General features: G+C 39.1%; 1 protein-coding gene across 1 annotated transcript in view; it reads right to left on the reverse strand.

Annotated features, from left to right (window-relative positions):
• The window catches only part of STK17A (serine/threonine kinase 17a), a 32,813-nt gene that overhangs the window by 12,558 nt on the left and 5,752 nt on the right, over nucleotides 1-14,503 (reverse strand). The window contains exon 2 of the mRNA XM_021707700.1: nucleotides 8,023-8,235. Within this exon, the coding sequence (XP_021563375.1) occupies nucleotides 8,023-8,168 (146 nt within the window). The 5' untranslated portion in view covers nucleotides 8,169-8,235. The remainder of the gene's footprint in view (nucleotides 1-8,022; nucleotides 8,236-14,503) is intronic.

Genomic DNA, 14,503 nt, shown 5'->3' on the forward strand with positions numbered 1-14,503 from the left:
GCTGTCCCACGGTAATTTAACTGCCTACTAAAACAAACTGCACCATTCTTTAATGGAAGAAGATCTATTTAACACCGTAACATTCTAAATGTATGGCATCCTAACGAAAATTTCTAGATGTCCTTAATTCTTTTTTTTTCTGAGTTTTAGTCAGCCACCCCAGTGTCGACCTACAGAACTGAGGTGATCCTTTTGCCTCAGCCTTTCAAGTAGTTGGAACTACAGGCATGTGCTACCACGCTGAGCTAATTTTTTAAAACATTTTTTACTGTAGAGATGAGGTCTTGTCAAATTGCCCAGGCTGTTCTCAAGCCCCTGGGCTTAGGCAATCCCCTCACCTCAGCCTCCCAAAGTGCTGGGATTATAGGCTTGAGCCACTGTGCCTGTCCTGTCCTTAATTCTTATAGGGGCTGTCTCATCAGCTATAGTCAGTGTCTTTCTGGGGCAATACATGAAGTCAGTTGTGGAATTTTCCACTTGTGGTGTCATGTCAGCACTCAAAAAGTTTTGACTTTTGGATTTCCGGATTAGTGATGCTCAACGTGTTTATCTATGTCTATTGCTAGACTTTCAGCATCTGGAGGGAAGAGACTATGTTTTTTCATTTCTTATATTATCAGCATCTATTAGTATCTAGTGCATACGGCAGGTGCTTCAGGAATAACTAACTGATACAGTGATCATAACCTGCTTGCTTCTATACAACAACCTACTGATGAGCCTAAGAATTTTGATATCTTAGTATCCAGAGTATATCTCCGAGACTTCCTCTTCAAACCTAAAGGAGAACATAACAATTTTTAGCCAAGTCATACTAATTTCAGTTCTAAAAACCTGATCACTGAAGCAACAGAAGCCACCAAAAGTTTCTAATCAAAGGAATAATATCACCATGTCTATGTTTTTGTTACCTATCTAACAGCAGCAGGAGGGATTAATTCCTAGAATTAAAGTCAGGGTGATCAGTTAAGAAGTTATCGGAGAAGTTTAAGTGGATGTTTTGGTAAAATTCATTGTACTGTACGTGACTATTAAAGAAGACAAAGGAATTAAGGATAACTTCAAGGTTTCTAGCTTGAGCAATGAAATAAATGGGGATAGCAAACAAAAGAAAAATAGGCATTAAAAAAGTAATGCAGGAGTATTGATATTAATTTGATAATGAGGCTGGCAGTGGTGACTCACACCTGTAATCCCAGCACTCTGGGAGGCCAAGGCGGAAGATCGCTTGAGGCAGGAGTCATAAAATTAGCTGGGTGTGGTAGCATGTGCCTGTAGACCCAGCTACTCTGGAAGCTGAGGTGGAAGGATTGCCTGATCCCAGGAGGTCAAGGCTGTGATGAGCCATGATTGTGCCACTGCTCTCCAGCCTGGGTGACAGAGTGAGATCCTGACTCAAACAAACAAAATTGTTAATGATCTGCAGTTGGCTATTCTGCAATAGATATATGTAATAGGTGGCTGGAATTAGAAGAGGGGCTGAGGTTGGAGACAAAGGCTTGGAAATAACGAGCACGTAAATAATAGCTGAAGCCACAAAAATGGATTGTTACCATCCAGGGTAAATGTACAAAACATAAATATATAACAACCATAACACTGGCGGAACTCTGGGGTACACTTAATTTCAAGGGATTAAAAAGTGATGGGGTACATGAACAGATGAATGAACCAATGAGACAGAAAAGAAGTGAATGGAAGGTGAGAAATGTGTAAATTCGGACTATTAAGAAGTATAGCAGTAAAAAGAGAAAGATAAGGCAATAGTTTAAGAAGAGTCAAAGCTGATGTAAAGGAATTTTAGTATAGAAGAGACTGAAACAATAGATGACAAAGTAAAAGGAATCACCACAGGAGGAAGGACTGAAACTCTAGAGGAGGTTACATAACTTATAAAAAACAAAATGCAGGTCCTAGAAGAGGAAGGACAAGAATTAAGGGACTTAGATAAGGGTTTTAGCCTTGGAATTGAGTAGCTGAATCTCTTCCTTCCAACAGCAGGGAAGGGTGTGAGACCAGTAGCAACATACTTAGAGGAAGCGGTGAAGGACACTGAGGGAGTATGCATCTGATGGCCTTAATTTCTCCATAAAGGCAGAAAAGGTTAGGTCTCTAATAGAAAATGGGAAGTAGGTGACACAGCAAGTGTGTTAAAGGTATTGATTAGCCCCTTGGGGAAAGAAGGGTTGTTAAAAGGACATGATAAGACATTAGGCAAAGAACTGTCAAGCTATACTGTAAGCCCAGCTGAGGATGGAACTCTTAACACTGGTACCAAGCAGATGAAAATTATCCAAGTCCTTTCAAGGATGTGTGGCAGCACAGAAGGAGGGACATGCAGTATATATTCTGAGTTCTAAAGGGCAAATGAATTGCAGAGGACAACCAAGAGGAAGAGGGAAATAATGTGAGGTACTGTGATCGCTGAAATAACCACAAAGGAAGAGAAGGGAATTAATGGGGGAAAACAGTCAGGAGTTGGCTGAAAGACTGGAAGAACTGAGAAGAGTCCAAGGATTAAAGGCTGAAGAGCAGGTTTTACAAGAATGGGGAGGAGATTTTAGTGAGAATAAAGTGACAGATGGTCTTTTCTACATCAATTTCCAATTTTACCTTGATCTTCTCCAATATAAACAAAAAAACTAAAAACCATAAAGAAAAACAAACATATGGACTTTGCAGCGACTTGAATGAATTTGGAGTCGATCATACTCAGTGATCTATCACAGAAACAAAGAACAGAGTACCATATGTTCTCACTCATAAGTGGACCTTGAACAATTATATTACTATAAGAAAGGGATTGGCAGTAGTGGGAAACTATCAGGGGAGGGGGGTGGGATTGGCAGTTGAGGGAAATTGCTAGGGGAGGGAGGGGCATAACTCATCAACAAGGGTACCTGCATAATCAACGTTTGAATACCTAACCCTGAATTGTACCCACATCATTATAATAAAAAATAAAAAATAAAAAACAAAACTAAAAGCCTACATGGGTAGTGGGCTTCTATAAGAGATTCCCAAACTGATCTTATTTTTTAACTTTTAACCATTCCACCATTTTTGGATATTTCCATGTATCCAAAATATATACTGCCAACACATTTTTTTTTTTTGAGTTGGAGTCTCACTCTTGTCGCCGAGGCTGAAGTGCGGTGGCATGCTCATGGCCACCGCAGCATCAACCTGCTAGGCTTAGGTGATCCTTCTGCCTCAGCCTTCCGAGTAGCTGGAACTATGGACACATGCCACCACGCCTAGCTAGTTTTTGTGATTTATTGTAGAGACACGGTCTCACCAAGTTGCCCAAGCTGGTCTCGAACCCCTGGGCTCAGGCAATCCTCTCGCCTTGGCCTCCCAAAGTATTGGGATTACAGGCTAAACCACCATGCCTGGCCAGCAAACACTTTTATACTCATGTTCACATTTTACTATTTCTTTAGAAGCGATTTCTATAAGTGAAATTACTGAATTAAAATATATGAACAATGTTCTTGAATTATATTATCAAGAGAAGACATTATTTTAGACAGCCAGACTTTACACTGTATAAATATAAACTGGTAAATAAAAACATATTATACACACTGTTTTGTAATATGCTCCTTTTAAAATTAATATTTTAAATCATTGTTAATATATTTACACCTACCTTAGCTTTTTAGTGACTGCATAGTAATCCATTTGTGACATTGTCACTTATTTAGCCAACTGCTTTCTAGTAAACATTTAGATTATTTCTATCTTTTGCTATATAGATAATGCTATAATGAACATTTTGGTAATACATCTTTGCAAAACTGCTTGATATTTCCTTGTGGAAAAAAAAATTTATAAAAGTAAAACTGCTGGGTTAAAGATTATATATTTTCTTAATTCATACTGTTCTCCAAAAAAGTTACACTAAGATAGTTCAATCAATGAATATCATTTTTGTTTATAATCTCTGCCAATCTGAAAGGAGAAAAGGGACTTATTTTTTATATTTACATTATAAAAACCATATCAATATTTTCATGTGTGTATTGGCAATTTACATTCAAGTGTGAGTCTGTGAAGAACTTCTCGTCATAGTCTTTGTTCGTTTTTTTTTTAAACTGATGCTGATCACAATCCTGAAAGACACAATCCTGGATGCCATAATCCCAGGTGTTGAAATCCCAAAAGATCAATAATCCCTAAAAAGTCTAAAATTCCCAAACCACAATCCTGAAAGATTAAAATCTTGAATGCCAAAATTCTGAAAGCTGAATTCTAGGGGAGAGACTGGTGCGTTTTCTTTTTTTTTTTTGAGTTGGAGTCTCACTCTGTTACCCAGACTGGAGTGCAGTGGCACGCTCCCAACCACCGCAGCCTCAACCTGCTGGGCTCTGGCCATCCTTCCGCCTCAGCTTTCCAAGTAGCTGGAACTACAGGTACATGCTACCACGCCTGGATAATTTTTTTGATTTATTGTAGAGATGAGGTCTCGCCAAGTTGCCCAGGCGGGTCTCGAACCCGCGGGCTCAGGCAATCCACTCACCTCAGCCTCCCAAAGCGCGAGATTATAGGCTGAGACACCAAGCCTGGCTGACTGGTGCATTTTCAGTTGTACGCAGGAGAGATGCATCATGGTAGTGCACTGTTGTAGGTGGAACTATTGCCATGTTATTGTCTTTATTTGTAAAGTAAGTACAGATTAGAAGAGATGCATATGGGTGCCAAGCTGACAAGGGGTGGATTTATGGACTTAATTTTAGTTGTCAACTTGGCTGGATTAAGGAATACCTAGAAACCTAGTAGAGCATTATTTTGGGAATGTCTTTGAGGGTGTTTCTAGAGGAGATTAGTATGTGAGTCTGAGTGAGCTAGGTGGAGAAGATCTGCCCTCAGTGTTGGCAGGTACCATCTAATCAGCTGGAGGCCGAAACAGAATAACTACAGAAGGTAAACTGGTCTGAGAGCTGGGACGGACTTTTTGCTTGCTGCCTTGGACATCAGGCTCTAGGCTTGCCTGCCTTTGAACTTCAGGACTTACATCAGCGGCCACCCTACCCCAATCTTTGAGTTCTGAGGCTTTTGGCCTTGGACTGAAAGGAAGTCCACTGGCTTCCCTAGTTCTGAAGTCTGACTGAGTCATGCTACTGGAATCCCATGTTTTCCAGCTTGCAGATAGCCTGTGGGACCTCATAGTTACCATAAATACATGAGCCAATTCTCCTAATATATCCCCTCTTGTATTTCTACCTATGTTACTGGTTCTGACTTTCTGGAAAAGCCTGACTAATAAATAATAATAATAATACTGGGGAAATCCAATATCATTCCTTTTTACTGTATCCCTTACAACACAATGGAAGAGATCTGTGAAACTGTTCTCTTTGCAAAAAGGCTGTGATGAATTTAAGCATACAAGGTTACCTAATGGTGAAACATAAAAGTTTAAAAGTTAATTATTATCGCTACTTTGTAAGCAGAAAATTTAATTGCAACAGCTGAGTAATAACCAAACTTTCAAATGAATAGTATAGACTTACAAAATCTGTAGACCAAATACAAGTACAGTGAGTGTTTCAAAGATTATAGAAGTGAAAATGCAGGTGAAAAATACAAAAAATCTCTCCTGCCAAATTATTCACTGTGTGCAACTTCTGTCCCTTCATGCATAGCACCAGTTTACTATGCTATGTATTTCATCTTTGCATCATTTCTAATACTGGAGGTATGAATTGTGTAAAAGCTTTTATTAGAGTCTTAATTTTTTTGCACTTTTTGCAAATGTGACTATGAAAGTACATTATCACAATGTTGACTTTGTGTGTAAGCATTGTGCATGTACATAAAAACACTAAAACTTTCTCAATAAACGAAGAGATGTACATCTGCATTTGTGAAAAAATTTCTCGAGATCTTGGTATATGAGGTGGTGACCCAATGAAGTTTTTGACCCATCTTGTCAAAAGACTTAGGTTGTCATAATTTTATTTCAGATGATGGCAGTTATAAAGCTGGGTGCACACAATTACCAACCACAGTGATAAACACTTACACATTTCACATTTTGACCTATTTTTTATGAATATGATTCACCTGCTTGTAACTGTTATATTTGTGTGACCACTGTTAGTATACCTGTTATGCTTGCAAAAATACTGTCTATTTTACTGTGTAAATAAAGTGATCTATGAAGTGTACTGTCATGTTTAAAACATTTTTAAAATGTATTTTTAATAGACACATAATAATTGTACATATTTGTGGTAGACATAGGGATTTTTATGTTTCTCAAATAAATTCTCTTTTAAACATGTACACAAATCTCTTCTAAATAATTTTTTTTAATTTCCAGAATTATATTTTCAGGATCTTCATCTTTGGGATTGTGATTTTTTAGATTTTAGACCTCATGGATTTTGACCTTTTGGGATTTCAACATTTGGATTGTGTCTTTTGGAATTATGGCCCAACCCCTTTTTATTTGTTTTTTTTTTTTGTTTGTTTGTTTGTTTTTTGACTTGGAGTCTCACTCTGTTGCCCACACTGGAGTGCAGTGGCCGCTTCCGGCCACTGCAGCCTCGATCTGCTGGGCTCCGGTGATCCTCCCACCTCAGCCTTCCGAGTAGCTGGAATTACAGGCGTGCGCTACCACGCCCAGCTGATTTTTTTATTTATTGTAGAGACGAGGTCTTGCTGCCCAGGCAGGTCTGGAACCCACGGGCTCAGGCAATCCACTCACCTCAGCCTCCCAAAGGCGCGGGATTACAGGCTGAGCCACTGAGCCCGGCACAACCCCTTTTTAAACAGGAGATTCCGTTTTGTGTATATTTGTAAGATCTAGTTATATATTAAACATTTTTAATAATTTTGTCTGAATGGACACTAGAGCTATTTTTCTCTGAGTCTGCCTTTTCATGTTGTTTGTGTTTATTGATGTATTAAAGCTTTAATGTGTTCAGATTTATCAATCTTTTCCTTTGGCAGAAGCAGAGAGGAAACCAGGATTCCTTGAGAAGAAACAGTCCTTCGTTTTCCAAAGCTGTTTTGTGCTGTATCTACTTACTTGCTTAAATTGAAGGCATGATAAGAATCAAGACTACTATTTCTTTTTTTCTGAGTTGGAGTCTCACTCCGTCACCCAGGCTGGAGTGTAGTGGACCGCTCACAGCCACCGCAGCCTTGACCTGCTGGGCTCAGGTGATCCTTCTGCCTCAAGCCTTCCAAATGGCTGGAACTACAGGCATGCACGACCACGCCCAGCTAATTTTTGATTTATTGTAGAGACAGGTCTCCGCAAGTTGCCCAGGCTGGTCTCGAACCCATGGGTTCAGGCAATCCTCTTGTGTTGACCTCCCAAAGTGCTGGGACTAAAGGCATGAGCCACCGCACTTGGCCAAAGACGACTATTTCCAAAAGAAAGATTAACTCAGACTATGAGAACATGTAAGGGATTATAAAATGGCTTTTATTTTAATATTATTTTGATATTATTTACCTTGCTAAGAAAGTCTGTAAAAAATCATAAGAGAATTTTGTTTTTTGTTTTTTTTTGAATCTCACTCTGTCGCCCAGGCTGGAGTGCAGAGGCATGCTCACAGTCACCGAAGCCTCAACCCGCTGGGCTCAGGCAATCTTTCCACCTCAGTCTTCCAAGTAGCTGGAACTACAGGCGTATGCCACCATGCCCAGCTAATTTTTTGATTTATTACAGAGATGAGGTCATGCCATGTTGCCCAGGCTGGTCTTGAATCCCTGGACTCAGGCAATCCTCTTACCTCCACCTCCCAAAGTGCTGGGATTATAGGAGTGAGCTACCGTGCCCGGCAAGATAACTTTTTATCCTGTTAAATAATTTCATTAAAGAATGAAAATGAAAAAGCTAACATTCATGTGCCCTTGAAAATTTGGAAAAGGTCAAATTACTAAGAGGAATACATGAAAAAGATCTAGACAATCTTCAGATTTCCAGAGAAGCAGGTCTAGTAACATCCTATAAAGGAAGTGTAGACTATTAAACAAACTTAACCTAAGGAAGATAATACTTACTATTCCAGAACTAAGATCATTTCTGTTGGAGTCTCATAAACTTCATGTAAATTAATGACCCAAGGACTATCCTGTGCTAGTTCAAGTACAGCAATCTCATGAATTATTTCCGTTCGACAATCTTGGCCTTTTCTTCTTTTTCTCATGAACTTTGCTGCAAATTCTTTCCCAGAATCTTTCTTTATACATTTTCTCACCACTGCAAATTTCCCCCTAGAATTAAGCAAAAACATTCACTGTTGAAGTTGACAACTTTTCAGAGATTTTAAATTACAACAACAAAATTTCCAAATACCCACTGGTAAATATTCAACTTTAGTGCGTATTCAATCACAAAACAAGCAATATCACTTATAAATTTATATAGGCTATATCTACAGATTTAACCAATAAAATATAATTTCTAATACTGCAAAATCAATATTTTGAAATAGGGAATAACCAAATATTAAAGTCCATAGTTTTGCAATTACACATAACTTAGTTAATATTTTACACATTTGTACATAAAATGATTTAAATTTTTTAAAAAACCATTTGATTTTTTAATAGAAATTAGTCACCAGAACTCCTAATATGATGAATTTATTTATTTTCTTGTAGCTTGTTTATTTTTTTCTTATTTTTAAGAAATAATTTAGGGTTAGGTACATATGTGGTCATCATAGAGGTGAATGTTGGGTCTCCCTTTGGTCCCCACTTTGCCTGGTTTGAGATCAGGTACCCTTATTGATGTTATGTGCCCCCTCCACCGGCAGTGTCCCACTACTGCCAATCCCTTTCTTAGAGTATTATGAGAAATATTCAGGGTCCACTTTTATATGAGTACATGTGGTACCCAGATCTTTGTTTCTGTGATAGAGCACTGAGTATTATAGACTCTAAATCCACCCAAATTGCTGTAAAGTCCATAATTTTATTTTTCTTTATGGCTGTGTAATAGTTCATTGTGTGTATGTACCACATTTTCTTTATCCAGTTGAATTTTGATGGTCAACATGGTTGGTTCCATGTTTTTGCTATTGTGAATAATGCTGCAATACACATGCATATGCAGGCATCTTTTTCATAGAATGATTTGAGTTCCTCTGGGTATATTCCCAGGAGGGAGATTGCTGGGTCATATGGAAGGTCGATTTTTTAGGAATCACTACACTGTTTTCCACAGAGGCTGTACTAATTTACACTCCCACCAACAACGTAGAAGCATAATATGATGAATTTCATTGTTACTAATTGACTCTAAAGAATAATATCACCTTCTAAAATTATAAAAGTTAAGAATCTCACTCACATATCATTCTAACTACAGCATCAGTTGGAAATGTTTGATTTTTCCTATAAAGATAGATACAACAAGCACTATCTTGATATACTACATTACAATTTGAGATTAAACTATTAAGCAGATCAAACGGGAATCAGTGTAGGATACTGATTAAGGTATGATCTCTGGAATTAGACCTATGTGAGCTTGAATCCCACAAGTAGCACTTGTGACACTAATCTTAGGTGATTTATTTAACCTCTTTAAGTCTCATTTTTCTCTCTTTTTTTAAAGATATGACCTCACTATGTTGCTCAGGCTGGTCTTGAACTCCTGGCCCGAAGTGATCCTCCTGCCTCAGCCTCCTGAGTAGTTGGAATTACAGGCACAAACCACCACACCCTAAATCTCATTTTTCTTATCTGTATAATGGGACACAAGTGGCATCTACATCACAGAGTTGTGAGAATTAAAGTACATAATACGCGTTGATTGCTTAGCATAGTACCTGCTGCATAGTAAGAACTCAATAAAACATTACTAAATACACAAATCATGAAGCTGTGATAATATCCATAAATATCTACTGAAGTTTTAGGTTGAAAGGCAACATAGAAATCACATAGTTTTTCACCTAATATCAAATGCCAATGTCTTATTTCAACTAAGAGGTAATCTCTTCTACTACTGGGCACATATTATTATTATTATTTTTTGGGGGGGCACATATTATTTTAAACAGGTTTTCATTACAAGTCTAAACCTGATTTCAACTGAAGGGCTATAGTTTAGGTCCTTCACTGAGCAGTACAGAACAGACCTCTCTCCTTCCACATGACAGTCTATCAGATATTGAACACAGTGAACACCATCAGGGTTACATTTTGCCAAGAACAACAAATATAACCTACTATGCTTGTTTTAAAAAAAAAAGCTTGACATGTTTTTCATATTTCAAATTAGACTGATGAACTACCTAGATTTTTTTCCCTTTGAATTTCTGAAGTCAGTATCCTTACAATATATTTTAAAAATGCTTTCTAAAAAATTAAATGTCAGACTTCAATTTGCTCTTAAATTCTAACTTCTAGCACTCTAGACTACTGACATAACTTTGTGTACTAATTCTTCCTTCCTGGCTATTGTTTTTTTTTTTTTTTTTTTGAGTTGGAGTCTCACTCTGTCACCCAGACTGGCGTGCAGTGGCCACTCCCAGCCACCGCAGCCTCGACCTGCTGGGCTCCGGTGATCCTTCCGCCTCAGCCTTCCAAGGAGCTAGAACTACAGGCGCGCGCTACCTCGCCTGGCTAATTTTTTTTTTTTTTTTTTAATGTATTGTAGAGATGAGGTCTGGCCAAGTTGCCCAGGCAGGTCGCGAACCTGCGGGCTCAGGCAATCCACTCACCTCAGCCTTCCAAAGCATGGGATTACAGGCTGAGCCACCGAGCCCGGCCCTTCCTGGCTATTGTTAACTAGAAATGTAATTTTCATGTCCTCTATATGTTATCATTAGGAACAAAAATGTGAAATGACAAATCCTTAGGCATAGCCCTTATAGCTAACCCTTATAGCTATTCCATTTGGTAGCAATCTACCTAACAGCACCCTTATTCAGATCAAAGTTCTTTTGTTCATGGAAACATGAAAGACACAGATGCTGAAGAGATTAACTATAAACAATTTCATCTTTTATTTTATCCCACAAAATTATTAGGCTAACATTTCCATCAAATTTAAAAGGTTCTCAATCACCTTGGATTCTTTTAAGAAAGAAAATCACTAATCATTTGATTTGCTTCGTATCTACATGTCAGAAGTTTCAAGAGAAGAAAAATACTGATTTGTAAAAAACTGACCTGAAATGAAGCCTCAGCATATAATTAGCAGCAAACATATTCCTGGTAAATTAGAAATGACTCAGGCTAGGTGAGTGGCTCATACCTGTAATCTTGGAGGCTGATGTGGGAGGGTTACTTGAACTCAGGAGTGTAAGACCAGCCTGTATAACATAGTGAGACCTCTTCTCTACAAAAAATAAAAAAACCAGCCAGCCAGGCATGATGACATACACCTTCAGTCCCAGCTACTTGGGAGGGAGGCTAAGGTGGAAGGATCACCTGAGCCCAGAAGGCTGAGGTTGTGGTGAGCACTGATAAGGCCACTGCATTCCAGTGTGGGTGACAGAGTAAGAATCTGATTCAAAAAAACAAAAAAGGAAAAGAAAAAAAAAAAAAAAAAAAGAAATGATGCAGTCTAATGACTCTCAAACACATATAAAACACATAAATATAAATGTTTATTGTTGCCAGACCTAATATTCAAAGCAATACAGCAGTACTGTGTAGTAAGTAAAGTACTATTTATTATCTAGGCTGAAGTATATTTTAATTTTTTTTAAAAGTTGGGGTTTCACTCTGCCACCAAGGTTGGAATACAGTGGCATGATTATGACCCATTACAGCCTCGACCTCCTGGGCTCAGGTGATCCTTCTACCTCAGCCTACTGAGTAGCATACCACCACATCTGGCTAGTGTATTTTTTTTTTTTTTTTTTGAGTTGGAGTCTCACTTTGTCACCCAGACTGGAGTGCAGTGGCACGCTGCCGACCACTGAAGCCTTGACCTGCTGGGCTCCAGCGATCCTTTCGCCTCAGCCTTCCAAGTAGCTGGAACTACAGGTGCACGCTACCATGCCCGGCTGATTTTTTGGATTTATTGTAGAGATGAGGTCTCGAACCTGCGGGCTCAGGCAATTTACTCACCTCGACCTCCCAAAGTGCGAGATTATAGGCTGAGCCACTGAGCCCGGCTAATATTTTTATTTTTGATTTTTGTAGAGACGATGTCTCACTATGTTGCCCAAGCTGGTCTCAAACTCCTGGGCTCAAGCCATCCCCTGCCTCAGTCTCCCAGAGTGCTGGGATTATAGGCGTGAGCAACCATGCATAGCCAGCCTGAAAGTGAGTTTTTAAAGAGCAGATGGGAAGACAAGTGATTTAGCAGAGAACCAGATTCACACACAGCTGTCCTGCAAACTCTGGGAATCCTGATACAGAACAACTATTGCTAAGCTCAGGGCCTCTTGCCCATACTTACTCTGTCTGCCACCATGTTCCTCACCCATTCCTTTAGGTGCCAGAACTCAGTTCCCACGGCTCTCCTTCCACACCAGTGACTACTCTGACACCACATTTGTTTTTGTGGAAGCATTCCTCACAGTTTTAGGTTTATTCTTTTCTTTCTATCATATTATATACTGTACTAAGGGTTGGCAAACTTTTCTATAAAGGGCAAGATAGTAAATATTCTTGGCTATGTGGCCAGAGGGTCTCTGGGGCAACTATTCAAATCCACTATTGGTGAATGAAAGTGGCCATAGACAAAATGTAAATGAAAGAGTGGTTGGGTTCCAATAAAACTTTATGGACAATGAAATGTGAATTTCACTTGATTTTCCTGTCATTAAATAGTACTCTTATTCTGATTTTTTTTCCAACTATTTAAAATATAAAAAACATTAGCTTGTGAGTGGCACAAAAATAGGCGGCTGGCTATAGTTTGCTGACCCCTGCACTACCCCATGAGAAAGAAAACTCTTCCATCGTTCTAATACTGCACACCACTGAAACTGACACGAGAGCAGATCACAATGCTTTGTGTAAACATGTATGCTCTCATCTCTAAATGTCTGGTGCCATGGAGAGGGAGCCTTAAAACCACTCAAAGAGGAGTCAAAAAAAGATTAAAGATTTCTGGGAGCTGTTTATTCTACAGAGCCACATCATACAAAGAAACACAAGACTCAGCCTTCGAGGTTCAGAGTCCTAGTGAACATACTCAGAATTACATTGACACAGAGTTCCCTTAAATTCCATAACCCAAAAGAGTTCCAATATATATGCTTACCATGTCTTCATAGTAAAAATTGTGATTGTATCTGAATCCTTACCTTTAGGTTATTCAGGCCTCTACAAGACATTTAAAAAATGATGTTTCTGGCTGGGCTCAGTGGTTCAGCCTGTAATAGCACATTGGGAGGCCGAGGTGAGTGGACTGCCTGAGCCCGCAGGTTAGAGACCAGCCTGGGCAACTTGGTGAGACTTCGTCTCTACAATAAATAAAAAATTAGCTGGGCATGGTAGCGCATGCCTGTAGTTCCAGCTACTTGAAAGGCTGAAGTGGAAAGATTGCCTGAGCCCAGCAGGTCGATGCTGCGATGGCCATGAGTGTGTCACTGCGCTCCAGCCTGGGTGACAGAGTGAGACTCCAACTCAAAAAAAAAAAGAAGATGTTTCTATATGACTGGGGGCCACAGTTATATATAATGACTTGGGCTGATAAAGTTCAAAGGGAATAATACGTTTGTTGCACATCTACTTTCTTTGTTGACTTAAACCAAGTTTTATTCATCTTTGCATAACACAGTGCTTAGGAAGTTCTGGTGAGCATCCTTGGGTAGGTATGCTTGCTAGGTAGTTTGAGCTTCATCAAATTTAAAATGGACATCTATTAGAATTCTTCCAAAAATTTTTAATTAAAAAAATTTTTTTTTAGAGGCAGAGTCCTGCTCTGTTACCCAGGATGGAGTACAATGGTGTAATCATAGCTCACTGCAGCATCAAACTCCCGGGCTCATGCAATCCTCCTGCCTTAGCCTCACAAGTGGCCAGGACTATAGGTACATGCCACCACACCAGGCTAATTTATTTATTTATTTATTTTTAAAGAAATGAAGTCTTGCTATGTTGTCCAGGCTGATTTCAAATTCCTGGCCTCAAGCAATACTCTCACCTTGGCCTCCCAAAGTGCTGGGATTAAAGGTGAGCCACCATGCCAAGACCAGAATTCTTAAGATAGTTGATTAAACAAGACAATTCTGATAGTGTTGTGAAGAATGGATTGCCAAGTGATAACTAGAAACAGGGAGGCCAATAAAATAATTCAATGCAGTGGACCTGAACTCAAGTGGCAGTACTGGAAATGGGAAAAGAGAATACATTTAAAAGACATTCAAGGTCAAGATTTATTAGCATTCTCTGGCAAACTGAGTTGCAGGCAGAGATGAAAGGAGAAGGGAAGGGTGGAAGGCACAGATGATTTTTAGATTTTAAATATGAGTACTGTGTAAATGTAGCACCATCAACTAAGATAAAGATTATAAACCGGGCTCGGTGGCTCAGCCTGTAATCCCGTGCCTTTGGGAGGCTGAGGTGA

The sequence above is a fragment of the Carlito syrichta genome, unplaced genomic scaffold, assembly GCF_000164805.1.
Source record: "Carlito syrichta isolate Samal-C Ts95f unplaced genomic scaffold, Tarsius_syrichta-2.0.1 Scaffold123436, whole genome shotgun sequence".
NCBI classification, from domain to species: Eukaryota; Metazoa; Chordata; class Mammalia; order Primates; family Tarsiidae; genus Carlito; species Carlito syrichta.